At 40.8% G+C, this 13,692-nt stretch overlaps 1 protein-coding gene across 1 annotated transcript; it reads left to right on the top strand.

The window, feature by feature from the left end:
• Positions 1–11,302: 11,302 nt before the first annotated feature.
• LOC309968203 (nucleolar and coiled-body phosphoprotein 1-like) lies at positions 11,303–13,463 on the top strand (the record flags this gene model as incomplete). Its single annotated transcript, XM_082849415.1, is given in 4 exon segments — positions 11,303–11,316; positions 11,318–11,431; positions 11,497–12,603; positions 12,605–13,463. Coding segments are annotated over 4 exon segments (2,094 nt in total).
• Positions 13,464–13,692: the final 229 nt, after the last annotated feature.

Raw genomic sequence — 13,692 nt, 5'->3', positions numbered from 1 at the left:
GGACCACTCTTAAGAAGGGTGAGAATGGAGGATAGTATTGAAATGGTGTGGGAGCTAGAGAAAGGCAGGGTGAAGAGAAAGGCTAGAAGGGGGGAGGGATGATAAAGGGAAGACAGGATGTGGAAAAGGATGCATGAAGAAAAGAAATGAGCAAAGAGGAGAGAAATAGGAAGATATGGGGAGGGACCATGGTAAAGAGGATGCTGAGAAATGAGGAAGTTCTAATCCTTAGTGGAGTCCCATACTTCTGTTGACGTCTTTTACCACCTTCCTTTGAGATGTGATTAGCAATACTCAGTATTCATACAGCTTATTCTACAAACTTGAGAAATTTCACTCTAATGAGAAGAGTTTATCTCTGACCTGCCGACTGGTGACCCTAGCAAATAGCACCAGGTGAAATCATGTCAACATAATTGTAGCTAGCAACCTTAATTCTAATGCATTTAAATTCTACCTAAAAGTGATTTCCTTATATTAGATCTAACAAAACACAGGTTAACAGTGGGAGTAGCCTCTCTGATACTAGTTCCCATGAGTGCCAGTTGGTAAATTAGGACTGTATGAGGAATTATACACAAGGAGGGTCAATAGAGACCACTTACTTCATTCCTTCCGTTGGCTGGATGGAGTGGGAGTGGGGAATCCATCCTCTGAAAATAATCATTTCAAATAAACGACTGAAGTTGGTGATTCAGACTCCTTGGCACACGGAGCTATTCCTCACTTTTCAGAGGAGAATTTGTGCCTGCAGTTGTCCTTACTTTAAAGTCATAAATGGAGCTGATATTCTAGAAAGTGACTATGGTGGTCATGGAGATAAGGTGACAAGGGAGGATACAGAGTAGTCCACGTAAGTGTCAGAAGTCCAAGGGCCCATACAAACTAAAGTTTATGGGGAATATTACAGGAGTATGGAAAGATGTATGGACAGGATGCATGTTGCAATACTGCTTATAACAGTGAAAACCTCAGATGCACTTAAATGGCTACTAATCAGAAATTTAAACATATTAAGTTACACCCATACAGGGGTTTACTATGGAGTCACGAAAACTATAGATGAAGAATAGCTAGGATTTACTGAGTGCTTACTCTGTGCCAGGCACATTACTCGATTTGTCTAAAACTTGGCAACAGACTTTTGAGGATGCTATTTATGTGGTTTTACTGAGACTCCAAGCGCCTGAATAACTTGTCTAATATCACACAGCTAGTAGCTGGTACAGTCAAGATTCGAATCCAAACAATCTTACTCTACTTAGTGTACTTTTCACTGTAGGTGTATAAATAGTAATATGGAAAGATGATCAAAGTATAAAAAGTGAAAAAAGTAGGTTATGATTGTGTGACTTTTAAATGCAGTTTATATGCTTATATATGTTTACAAAGAAGAACATCTAGAAGAAGGCATGCTAACCAATTTATTAGCCATGTGAGCTGGGTACATTTCCTTGATTTTTATCTTCTTTTGCGTCTATGTATGTATTTTCTGTAACCTACATATATAAGTACTCTATTATTTTTTAAATATTTTTTTCTTAAAAAAAGTAAAAGAAAGAGTGAAAGAATAAATCAGAAACCAAGCAAACAAAAGTCAGGTCAAATGGAAGAAGACAACAGTGGTTCAGGCAAATTGATATAAGAGCCTGGAAGGGAGAACTAAGAAGGATGGGAAAATATTAAGTAAATTAATAACATTAACATTGCCCTTCTAAGGGCCAGGCATTTTGACCTCGTGAAATTGACCTTGTGCCCTAGTTGGTGTGTTTTAGAAGTCGTGCCATTTCCTGATTCTGGGATCTTCCCTCTGATACTATTTTCTTTCCTTTTTCTTCTCCCCCAAGTGGAAGAATTCCACTTTACTTCTTCTTTTTATTTATTTATTAACATTTTATTGGAGGATAATTGCTTTACAATGGTGTGTAGGCTTCTGCTTTATAATAGAGTGAATCAGCTATACATATACGTATATCCCCATATCTCCTCCCTCTTGCGTCTCCCTCCCTCCCACCCTCCCTATCCCACCCCTCTAGGTAGTCACAAAGCACCGAGCTGATCTCCCTGTGCTATGCGGCTGCTTCCCACTAGCTAGCTCTCCGTTTTACATTTGGTAGTGTATATATGTCCATGCCACTCTCTCACTTTGTCCCAGCTTACCCTTCCCTAATTGGCAGATGGTTAGACTAACATGTGCTAATATTGTTTCTTCATGCTTGGCGTCAGATGTCAGCTCTTTGATCCTCCACAGCTGTGTAGGTTGGAGGAGAGTTAAAGCATTGAAGTAGAAAGCAGGAAATTTACTCTTTGCCCTAATTTTAGAAATTATATCCCTTAAAATTAGCTGAAAACAGGAATGCTGGGTGGGAAGGATAAATGAGAGAAATATATTTATTTCAGTCGAACTTTGCACACGTGAAAATTTTGTTAACTAGGACCTTAAAGATCCTAGGGTTGGTTTTTATTGTGGGGAACAAAAATCTTTTGCTAGTAACACTGGCATTTTAAGGTGATAGAAGTCAAAGATTGTTTTCTTGGGGTTGAACTAGCAGCCAAAACATTCTTTACTTAGGGGCTGGGATGTGGCTGTTGGCGACGCATTTCATGGTGCGGTCTTTAATTCAATGGTAAAATTTAAGCTAAAACAAGCCAAAAACTATAGGTTTCTTTATTTTCACTAAACAGGCAATTGAAATACATGGTACAAAAATAAGTGGTAAGATTATTGTAAAATGAAATGGACAGAATAAATATTCAATTTAATGTTCCATCTATGAGATTTTCACAATAAAATCACAGTTTACTTTGTAAAAAAAAAAAAAAAAACAACTCCCCGTGTCCCCAAGTCCATTCTCTAGTAGGTCTGCATCTTCATTCCCATCCTGCCCCTAGGTTCTTCATGACCATTTTTTTTTTTTAAGATTCCATATATATGTGTTAGCATATGGTATTAGTTTTTCTCTTTCTGACTTACTTTACTCTGTATGACAGACACTAGGTCCATCCACCTCACTACAGATAACTCAGTTTCATTTCTTTTTATGGCTGAGTAATATCCATTGTATATATGTGCCACATCTTCTTTATCCACTCATCTGTCGATGGACATTTAGGTTGCTTCCATGTCCTGGCTATTGTAAATAGAGCTGCAATGAACATTTTGGTACATGACTCTTTTTCAATTGTGGTTTTCTCAGGGTATATGCCCAGAAGTTGGGTTGCTGGGTCGTACGGTAGTTCTATTTTTAGTTTTTTAAGGAAACTCCATACTGTTCTCCATAGTGGCTGTATCAATTTACATTCCCACCAACAGTGCAAGAGGGTTCCCTTTCTCCACACCCTCTCCAGCATTTACTGTTTGTGGATTTTTTGATGATGGCCATTCTGACTGGTGTGAGGTGATACCTCATTGTAGTTTTGATTTGCATTTCTCTGACGATTAATGATGTTGGGCATTCATTCATGTGTTTGTTGGCAATCTGTATATCTTCTTTGGGGAAATGTTTGTTTAGGTCTTCTGCCCATTTTTGGATTGGGTTGTTTGTTTTTTGATTTTGAGCTGCTTGTAAATTTTGGAGATTAATCCTTTGTCAGTTGCTTCATTTGCAAATATTTTCTCCCATTCTGAGGGTGGTCTTTTCATCTTGTTTATGGTTTCCTTTGCTGTGCAAAAGCTTTTAAGTTTCATTAGGTCCCATTTGTTTATTTTTGTTTTTATTTCCATTCTCTAGGTCATGGGTCAAAAAGGATCTTGCTGTGACTTATGTCATAGACTGTTCTGCCTATGTTTTCCTCTAAGAGTTTGATAGTGTCTGGCCTTACATTTAGGTTTTTAATCCATTTTGAGTTTATTTTTGTGTGTGATAATTTAGAGTGTTCTAATTTCATTCTTTTACATGTAGCTGTCCAGTTTTCCCAGCACCACTTATTGAAGAGGCTGTCTTTTCTCCATTGTATATTCTTGCCTCCTTTATCAAAAATAAGGTGACCACATGTGCATGGGCTTATCTCTGGGCTTTCTATCCTGTTCCATTGATCTATATATCTGTTTTTGTGCCAGTACCATACTGTCTTGATTACTGTAGCTTTGTAGTATAGTTTGAAGTCAGGGAGCCTGATTCCTCCAGTTCCGTTTTTCTTTCTCAAGATTGCTTTGGCTATTCGGGGTCTTTTGTGTTCCATACAAATTGTGAAATTTTTTATTCTAGTTCTGTGAAAACTGCCAGTGGTAGTTTGATAGAGATTGCATGGAAACTGTAGATAGCTTTGGGTAGTAGAGTCATTTTCGCAATGTTGATTCTTCCAATCCAAGAACAAGGTATATCTCTCTATCTGTTTGTATCATCTTTAATTTCTTTCATCACTGTCTTAGAGTTTTCTGCATACGTGTGTTTTGTCTCCTTAGGTAGGTTTATGCCTATGTATTTTATTCTTTTTGTTGCAATGGTAAATGGGAGTGTTTCCTTAATTTCTCTTTCAGATTTTTCATCATTAGTGTATAGGAATGCTAGAGATTTCTGTGCATTAGTTTTGTATCCTACTTTACCAAATTCTTTGATTAGCCCTAGTAGTTTCCTGGTAGCATCTTTAGGATTCGCTATGTATAGTATCATGTCATCTGCAAACAGCGACAGCTTTACTTCCTCTTTTCTGATTTGTATTCCTTTTATTTCTTTTTCTTCTTTGATTGCTGTGGCTAAAACTTCCAAAACAATGTTAAATAACAGTGGTGAGAGTGGGCAACCTTGTCTTCTTCCTGATCTTAGTCGAAATGGTTTGTTTTTCACCATTGAGGAGGATGTTGACTGTGGGTTTGTTATATATGGCCTTTATTATGTTGAGGTAAGTTCCCTCTATGCCTACTTTTGGAGGGTTTTTATCATAAATGGGTGTTGAATTTTGTCGAAAGCTTTCTCTGCATCTATTGAGATGATCATATGGTTTTCATTTTTCAATTTCTTAATATGGTGTATCACGTTGATTGATTTGCGTATATTGAAGAATCCTTGCTTTCCTGGAATAAACCCCACTTGATCATGATGTATGATCTTTTTAATGTGCTGTTGGATTCTGTTTGCTAGTATTTCATTGAGGATTTTTGCATCTATGTTCATCAGTGATATTGGCCTGTAGTTTTCTTTCTTTGTTACATCTTTGTCTGGTTTTGGTATCAGGGTGATGGTGGCCTTGTAGAATGAGTTTGGGAGTATTCCTCCCTGTGCCATATTTTGGAAGAGTTTGAGAAGGATAGGTGTTAGTTCTTCCCTAAATGTTTGATAGAATTCACCTGTGAAGCCATCTGTTCCTGGGCTTTCGTTTGTTGGAAGGGTTTTTTTGTTTTGTTTTGTTTTTTGGTTTTTTTTACGTACACGGGCCTCTCACTGTTGTGGCCTCTCCCGTTGCGGAGCACAGCCTCCGGACACGCAGGCTCAGCGGCCATGGCTCACGGGCCTAGCCGCTCTGCAGCATGTGGGATCTTCCCGGACCAGGGCACGAACCTGTGTCCCCTGCATCGGCAGGTGGACTCTCAAACACTGCGCCACCAGTGAAGCCCTGTTGGAAGGCTTTTAATCACAGTTTCAGTTTCAGTGCTTGTGATTGGTCTGTTTATATTTTCTATTTCTTCCTGGTTCAGTCTCAGAAGGTTGTGCTTTTCTAAGAATTTGTCTAGTTCTTCCAGGTTGTCCATTGTAATGGCATATAGTTTCTTGTAGTAATCTCTCACGATCCTTTTTATTTCTGCAGTGCCAGTTGTTAGTTCTCCTTTTTCATTTCTAATTCTATTGAGTCTTCTCCCTTTCTTTGTTGATAAGTCTGGCTAATGGTTTATCAATTTTGTTTATCTTCTCAGAATGCCAGATTTTAGTTTTATTGATCTTTGCTATTGTTTCCTTCACTTCTTTTTCATTTATTTCTGATCTGATCTTTATTATTTCTTTCCTTCTGCTAACTTTGGGGGCTTTTTGTTCTTCTTTCTCTAATTGCTTTAGGTGTAAGGTTAGGTTGTTTATTTGAGATGATTCTTGTTTCTTGAGGTAGGATTTTATTGCTATAAACTTTCCTCTTAGAACTGCTTTTGCTCCATCCCATAGATTTTGGGTCATTGTATTTTCATTGTCATTTGTTTCTAGGTATTTTTTGATTTCCTCTTTGATCTCTTCAGTGATCTCTTGGTTAATAAGTTGTGTAGCATTTAACTTCCATGTGTTGTATTTTTTACAGATTTTTTCCTGTAATTGATATCTAGTCTCATAGCGTTATGGTAAGAAAAGATACTTGATATGATTTCAATTTTCTTAACTTTAGCAAGGCTTGATTTGTGACCCAAGATATGATCTATCCTGGAGAATGTTCCATGAGCACTTGAGAAGAAAGTGAATTTTGTTTTTTTTGGATGGAATGTCTTATAAATATCAATTTAGTCCATCTTGTTTAATGTATCACTTAAAGCTAGTGTTTCCTTATTTATTTTCATTTTGGGTGATCTGTCCATTGGTGAAAGTGGGGTGTTAAAGTCCCCTACTATGATTGTGTTACTGTCGATTTCCCCTTTTATGGCTGTTAGCATTTGCCTTATATATTGAGGTGCTCCTATGTTGGGTGCATAAATATTTACAATCGTTATATCTTCTTCTTGGATTGATCCTTGATCATTATGTAGTGTCCTTCTTTGTCTCTTGTAATAGTCTTTGCTTTAAAGTCTATTTTGTCTGATATGAGAATTGATACTACGGCTTTCTTTTGATTTCCATTTGCATGGAATATCTTTTCCATCCCCTCACTTTCAGTCTATATGTGTCCCTAGGTCTGAAGTGGGTCTCTTGTAGACAGCATATATATGGGTCTTGTTTTTGTATCTGTTCAGCCAGTCTGTGTCTTCTGCTTGGAGCATTTAATCCATTTACATTTAAGGTAGTTATTGATATGTATGTTCCTAGTACCATTTTCTTAATTGTTTTATGTTTGTTATTGTATGTCTTTTCCTTCTCTTGTGTTTTCTGCCTAGGGGCATTCCTTTAGCATTTGTTGTAAAGCTGGTTTGGTGGTGCTGAATTCTCTTAGCTTTTGCTTGCCTATAGAGGTTTTAATTTCTCCATCGAATCTAAATGAGATCCTTGCTGGATAGAGAATCTTGGTTGTAGGTTTTTCCCTTTCATCACTTTAAATATGTCCTGCCACTCCCTTGTAGCTTGCAGAGTTTCTGCTGAAAGATCAGCTGTTAACCTTATGGGGATTCCCTTTTATGTTATTTGTTGTCTTTCCCTTGCTGCTTTTAGTATTTTTTCTTTGTATTTACTTTTTGATAGTTTGATTAATATGTGTCTTGGCATGTTTCTCTTTGGATTTATTCTGTATGGAAATCTCTGCACTTCCTGGACTTGACTAACTATTTCGTTTCCCATATTAGGGGAATTTTCAACTATAATCTCTTCAAAAATTTTCTCAGTCCCTTTCTTTTTCTCTTCTTCTTCTGGGACCCCTATAATTCGAATGTTGTTGTATTTAGTGTTGTCCCAGAGGTCTCTGAGACTGTCCTCAATTCTTTTCGTTCTTTTTTCTTTATTCTGCTCTGCAGTAGTTATTTCCAGTATTTTATCATCCAGGTCACTTATCCATTCTTCTGCCTCAGTTATTCTGCTATTGATTCCTTCCAGAGATTTTAAAATTTCATTTATTGTGTTGTTCATCATTGTTCGTTTGCTCGTTAGTTCTTCTAGGTCATTGTTAAAGATTTCTTGTATTTTCTCCATTCTATTTCCAAGGTTTTGGATCATCTTTGCTATCATTTTTCTGAATTCTTTTTCAGGTAGACTGCCTATTTCCTCTTCATTTGTTTGGTCTAGTGGGGTTGTACCTTGCTCCTTCATCTGCTCTGTGTTTTTCTGTCTTCTCATTTTGCTTAACTTACTGTGTTTGGGGTCTCCTTTTTGCAGGCTGCAGGTTCGTAGTTCCCGTTGTCTTGGTGTTTGCCCCAGTGGCTAAGGTTGGTTCAGTGGGTTGTGTAGGCTTCCTGGTGGAGTGGACTAGTGCCTGTTTTCTGGTGGTTGAGGCTGGATCTTCTGTCTCTGGTGGGCAGGTCCACATCCAATGGTGTTTTTTGGGGTGTCTGTGACCTTATTATGATTTTAGGTGGCCTCTCTGCTAATGGGTGGGGTTGTGTTCCTGTCTTGCCAGTTGTTTGGCATGGGATGTCCAGCACTGGAGCTTGCTGGTCATTGGGTGGAGCTGGGTCTTCTCATTGAGATGGAGATCTCTGGGAGATTTTTGCCATTTGATATTACGTGGATCTGGGAGGTCTCTGGTGGACCAATATCCTGAACTCGGTTCTCCCACCTCAGAGGCACAGGCCTGACACGTGGCCGGAGGACCAAGACCCTGTCATCCACATGGCTCAGAATAAAAGGGAGAAAAAAGGAAAGAATGAAAGAAAAAATAAAATAAAATAAATTTAATAAAATAATTATTAAAAAAATTTAAGTTAATAAAAAAAAAGAAAGAAAGAAGAGAGCAACCAAATCAAAAAAGAAATCCACTCTCACCACTCTTATTCAACATAGTTTTGGAAGTTTTAGCCACAGCAATCAGAGAAGAAAAGGAAATAAAAGGAATCCAAATCGGAAAAGAAGAAGTAAAGCTGTCACTGTTTGCAGATGACATGATCCTATACATAGAGAACCCTAAAGATGCTACCAGAAAACTACTAGAGCTAATCAATGAATTTGGTAAAGTGGCAGGATACAAAATTAATGCACAGAAATCTCTAGCATTCCTATATACTAATGATGAAAAATCTGAAAGTGAAATCAAGAAAACACTCCCATTTACCATTGCAACAAAAAGAATAAAATATCTAGGAATAAACCTACCTAAGGAGACAAAAGATCTGTATGCAGAAAATTATAAGACACTGATGAAAGAAATTAAAGATGATACAAATAGATGGAGAGATATACCATGTTCTTGGATTGGAAGAATCAACATTGTGAAAATGACTCTACTACCGAAAGCAATCTATAGATTCAATGCAATCCCTATCAAACTACCACTGGCATTTTTCACAGAACTAGAACAAAAAATTTTGCAATTTGTATGGAAACACAAAAGACCCCAAATAGCCAAAGCAATCTTGAGAACGAAAGAAGGAACTGGAGGAATCAGGCTCCCAGACTTCAGACTATACTACAAAGCTACAGTTATCAAGACGGTATGGTACTGGCATAAAAACAGAAAGATAGATCAATGGAACAGGATAGAAAGCCCAGAGATAAACCCACGCACATATGGTCACCTTATCTTTGACAAAGGAGGCAGAAATGTACAGTGGAGAAAGGACAGCCTATTCAATAAGTGGTGCTGGGAAAACTGGACAGCTACATGTAAAAGTATGAAATTAGATCACTCCCTAACACCGTACACAAAAATAAGCTCAAAATGGATTAAAGACCTAAATGTAAGGCCAGAAACTATCAAACTCTTAGAGGAAAACATAGGCAGAACACTCTATGACATAAATCACAGCAAGGTCCTTTTTGACCCACCTCCTAGAGAAATGGAAATAAAAACAAGAGTAAACAAATGGGACCTAATGAAACTTAAAAGCTTTTGCGCAGCAAAGGAAACCATAAAGAAGACCAAAAGACAACCCTCAGAATGGGAGAAAATATTTGCAAATGAAGCAACTGACAAAGGATTGATCTCCAAAATTTATAAGCAGCTCATGCAGCTTAATAACAAAAAACCAAACAACCCAATCCAAAAATGGGCAGAAGACCTAAATAGACATTTCTCCAAAGAAGATATACAGAGTGCCAACAAACACATGAAAGAATGCTCAACATCACTAATCATGAGAGAAATGCAAATCAAAACTACAATGAGATATCATCTCACACCAGTCAGAATGGCCATCATCAAAAAATCTAGAAACAATAAATGCTGGAGAGGATGTGGAGAAAAGGGAACCCTCTTACACTGTTGGTGGGAATGTAAATTGATACAGCCACTGTGGAGAACAGTATGGAAGTTCCTTAAAAAGCTACAAATAGAACTACCATATGACCCAGCAATCCCACTACTGGGCATATACCCTGAGAAAACCATAATTCAAAAAGAGTCATGTACCAAAATGTTCATTGCAGCTCTATATACAATAGCCCAGAGATGGAAACAACCTAAGTGTCCATCATCGGATGAATGGATAAAGAAGATGTGGCACATATATACAATGGAATATTACTCAGCCATAAAAAGAGACGAAATTGAGCTATTTGTAATGAGGTGGATAGACCTAGAGTCTGTCATACAGAGTGAAGTAAGTCAGAAAGAGAGAGACAAATACCGTATGCTAACACATATATATGGAATTTAAAAAAAAAAAAATGTCATGAAAAACCTAGGGGTGAAACAGGAATAAAGACACAGACTTACTAGAGAATGGACTTGAGGCTATGGGGAGGGGGAAGGGTAAACGGTGACAAAGCGATAAAGAGGCATGGACATATATACACTACCAAACGTAAGGTAGATAGCTAGTGGGAAGCAGCCGCATAGCACAGGGAGATCAGCTCGGTGCTTTGTGACCGCCTGGAGGGGTGGGATAGGGAGGGTGGGAGGGAGGGAGACGCAAGCGGGAAGAGATATGGGAATATATGTATATATATAACTGATTCATTTTGTTGTGAAGCTGAAACTAACATACCATTGTAAAGCAATTATACTCCAATAAAGATGTTAAAAAAAAAAAAAAAAAAGAAATCCACCAATGATAACAAGCACTAAAAACTATACTAAAAACAAAAAACCAAAAAATGGACAGACTGAACCCTAGGACAAATGGTAAAAGCAAAGCTATACAGACAAAATCATGCACAGAAGCATACACATACACACTCACAAAAAGAGAAAAAGGAAAAAAATATATATCGTTGCTCCCAAAGTCCACTGCCTCGATTTGGGATGAATTAGTTGTCTATTCAGGTGTTCTACAGATGCAGGGTACATCAAGTTGATTGTGGAGATTAATTTACATTATCAAATTTGCCTTAATAGAAATGAGAAAATATAGGTCTTTGGATGCTCTCAGTTATTTGGATTATGCCTTCATTTTGTGAAAGTTTCATAGTCTACCAGCATCTGTGCAGAGGATACCTGAGGGAGGTACGGGCAGGCACGGAGGGAGACAGCATCCTTGTGATAAGCAGGCTGGTTAGGGAGAGAGGGTATATTTCTAAGTAATTGACACAAAGGAAATTTCAATTAAAATAAATGTGACAGAACGGTAGTGATGCGTATTGCCGAGAGGATGGCGGACGCCGGCGCGCCGCGTGGTTCCCAGCAACCTGTATCCCCTTGTGCTCGGCTTTCTGTGTGATAACCAGCTCTCGGACGTGGCCAACAGGTTCGCCAAGGCAACAGGCGCTGATGGTTTCCAGTGATTTGGAATTATAAACCACGTTGCCGCAAACATCGTCCTGTGTAGATGTTTGTTTCATGGACCCAGCAGGATGCCAATGCCTCTTCCCTCTTGGACATCTATAGTTTCTGGCTCAAGTCCACCAAGGCCCCAAAGCGGAAGTTACAGGCAAATGGACCAGTGACTAAGAAAGCTAAGAAGAAGACTTCATCCAGTGACAGCAGTAAGGACAGCAGTGAGGAGGAAAAAGCCCAAGGGCCCCCCACTAAGAAAGCTGCTGTACCTGCCAAGCAGGCCGGTCTGCTTCAGCACCCTGGAAAGGCTGCAGTCAAGGCATCAGAGAGCAGCAGCAGCAGTGAAGAATCCAGTGATGATGAGGAGGAGGACAAAAAGAAAAAGCCTGTCCAGAAGGGAGTTAAGACGCAAGCCAAGACAGTCAAAGCTCCTCCTAAGAAGGCCAAGAGCTCTGATCCTGATTCTGACTTAAGCTCAGAGGATGAGGTGCCCAAGAACCAGAAGCCAAAGACAACACCCGTGGCAGCTAAAGCTCAAGCTAAAGCCCTAGCCAAACCAGGTACACCAGCTCGTCCCGCACCTAGAGTAGTCAGTGGCAAAGCAGCTGGTAGTAACAGCAGCAGCAGCAGTGATGATGACTCAGAGGAGGGGAAGGCAGCAGCCGTATCTAAGAAGACTGTACCTAAAACGCAAGCTGTGGCCAAGGCCCCAGTGAAAGCAGCTGTCGCTCCTGCCCGAAAGAGTTCCAGCAGTGAGGACTCCTCCAGTGAGGAGGAGGAGGAGGAAGAGCAGAAGAAAAAACCAGGTCCCTATAGTTCAGTTCCCCCGCCCTCTGTTCCCCCACCCAAGAAGTCCCTGGAAATTCAGGCTCCCACGAAAGCTGCAGAGAAGCAGCAGCCTGTGGAGAGCAGTAAGGACAGCAGCGACGAGCCTGATTCAAGTTCTGAGGAAGAAAAGAGACCTCCAGCTAAGGCAGTCATCTCCAGAGCAACTACTAAACCAGCTCCGGCAAAGACGGCAGCAGAGAGCTCTTCAGACAGCGCAGACTCTGACAGTTCTGAGGATGAAGCTCCTGCCAAGCCAGCCGGTACCACCCAGAATTCCTCGGGTAAGCCGGCTGCCGCTCCCAGGCAGTCTGCGGTTAAGCCAGCTACAACGCCCAAGCAGCCTGCAGCCACTGGCCAGAAAGGCTGATAGCACCTCCAGCGAGGAGGAGAGCAGTGCTAGTGAGGAGGAGAAGACGAAGAGGACTGTAGCCACCCCTAAGTCCAAGGTGATGGCCAAAGCAGCTCCGTCGTTGCCTGCCAGGCAGGCCTCTCAGGGTGGTGGGGACAGCAGCTCTGATTCAGGCAGCTCCAGCAGCGAGGAAGACGAGCAAGAGAAGACGCCCAAACCCCCAGCCAAAAAGAAGCCACAGAAGGCAGGGGGAACTGTAGCCCCTTCCAAACCAGCCTCTGTGAAGAAAGCGAAGGCCGAGGGCAGCAGCACTTCTTCCTCTGAGGACTCCGGTGAGCAGGAGGAAGAGGAGAAGCCCAAGGCCAAGGGCACTCCAAGACCACAAACCGCCAAGGCCAATGGCACCTCTGCACTGACTGCCCAGAATGGAAAAGCAGACAAGGACAGCAACGAGGAGGAGGGGGGCAAGAAAAAGGCAGCAGTGGCAGTTGCTAAGCCAGGTTCAGGAAAGAAGTGGAAGCAGAATGAGGCTGCTAAGGAGGCAGAGACTCCTCCAGCCAAGAAGATGAAGCCCCAGACCCCCAGCATGTTTCCTAAAAGGAAGAAAGGAGAACGAAGGGGATCCTCCCCGTTCCGAAGGGTCAGGGAGGAGGAGATCGAGGTGGATGCTCGAGTGGCAGACAAGTCCTTTGACGCCAAGCGGGGTGCAACCGGAGACTGGGGGGAGCGAGCCAATCAAGTTCTGAAGTTCACCAAAGGCAAATCCTTCCGGCACGAGAAAACCAAGAAGAAGCGGGGTAGTTACCGGGGAGGCTCCATCTCTGTCCAAGTCAATTCTGTTAAGTTTGACAGCGAGTGACTGTGGGCCATCTGTAGCACAGCAGGGGTGATGGTCTGAGACCACTCACTTTCCCCAGTCGACCTGGGAACCCTCAGCTCTATCGGGGGAGGGTGTCGGTGAGGAGAGCAGTTTAGATTAGGTCTGAAGGCTTTGCGTCGTAACATCCTCTAAGGTCCTTTTCTATGTTTGTGGTTTTGTACAGATTTGTTTTTGAGTGTTGGGTAGCAAGGACAAGGTAAGGGGAGTG

The sequence above is a fragment of the Leucopleurus acutus genome (assembly GCF_964270905.1).
Source record: "Leucopleurus acutus genome assembly, chromosome: 11".
Taxonomy (NCBI): Eukaryota; Metazoa; Chordata; class Mammalia; order Artiodactyla; family Delphinidae; genus Leucopleurus; species Leucopleurus acutus.
This window is presented reverse-complemented; position numbering and strand designations above follow the sequence as displayed.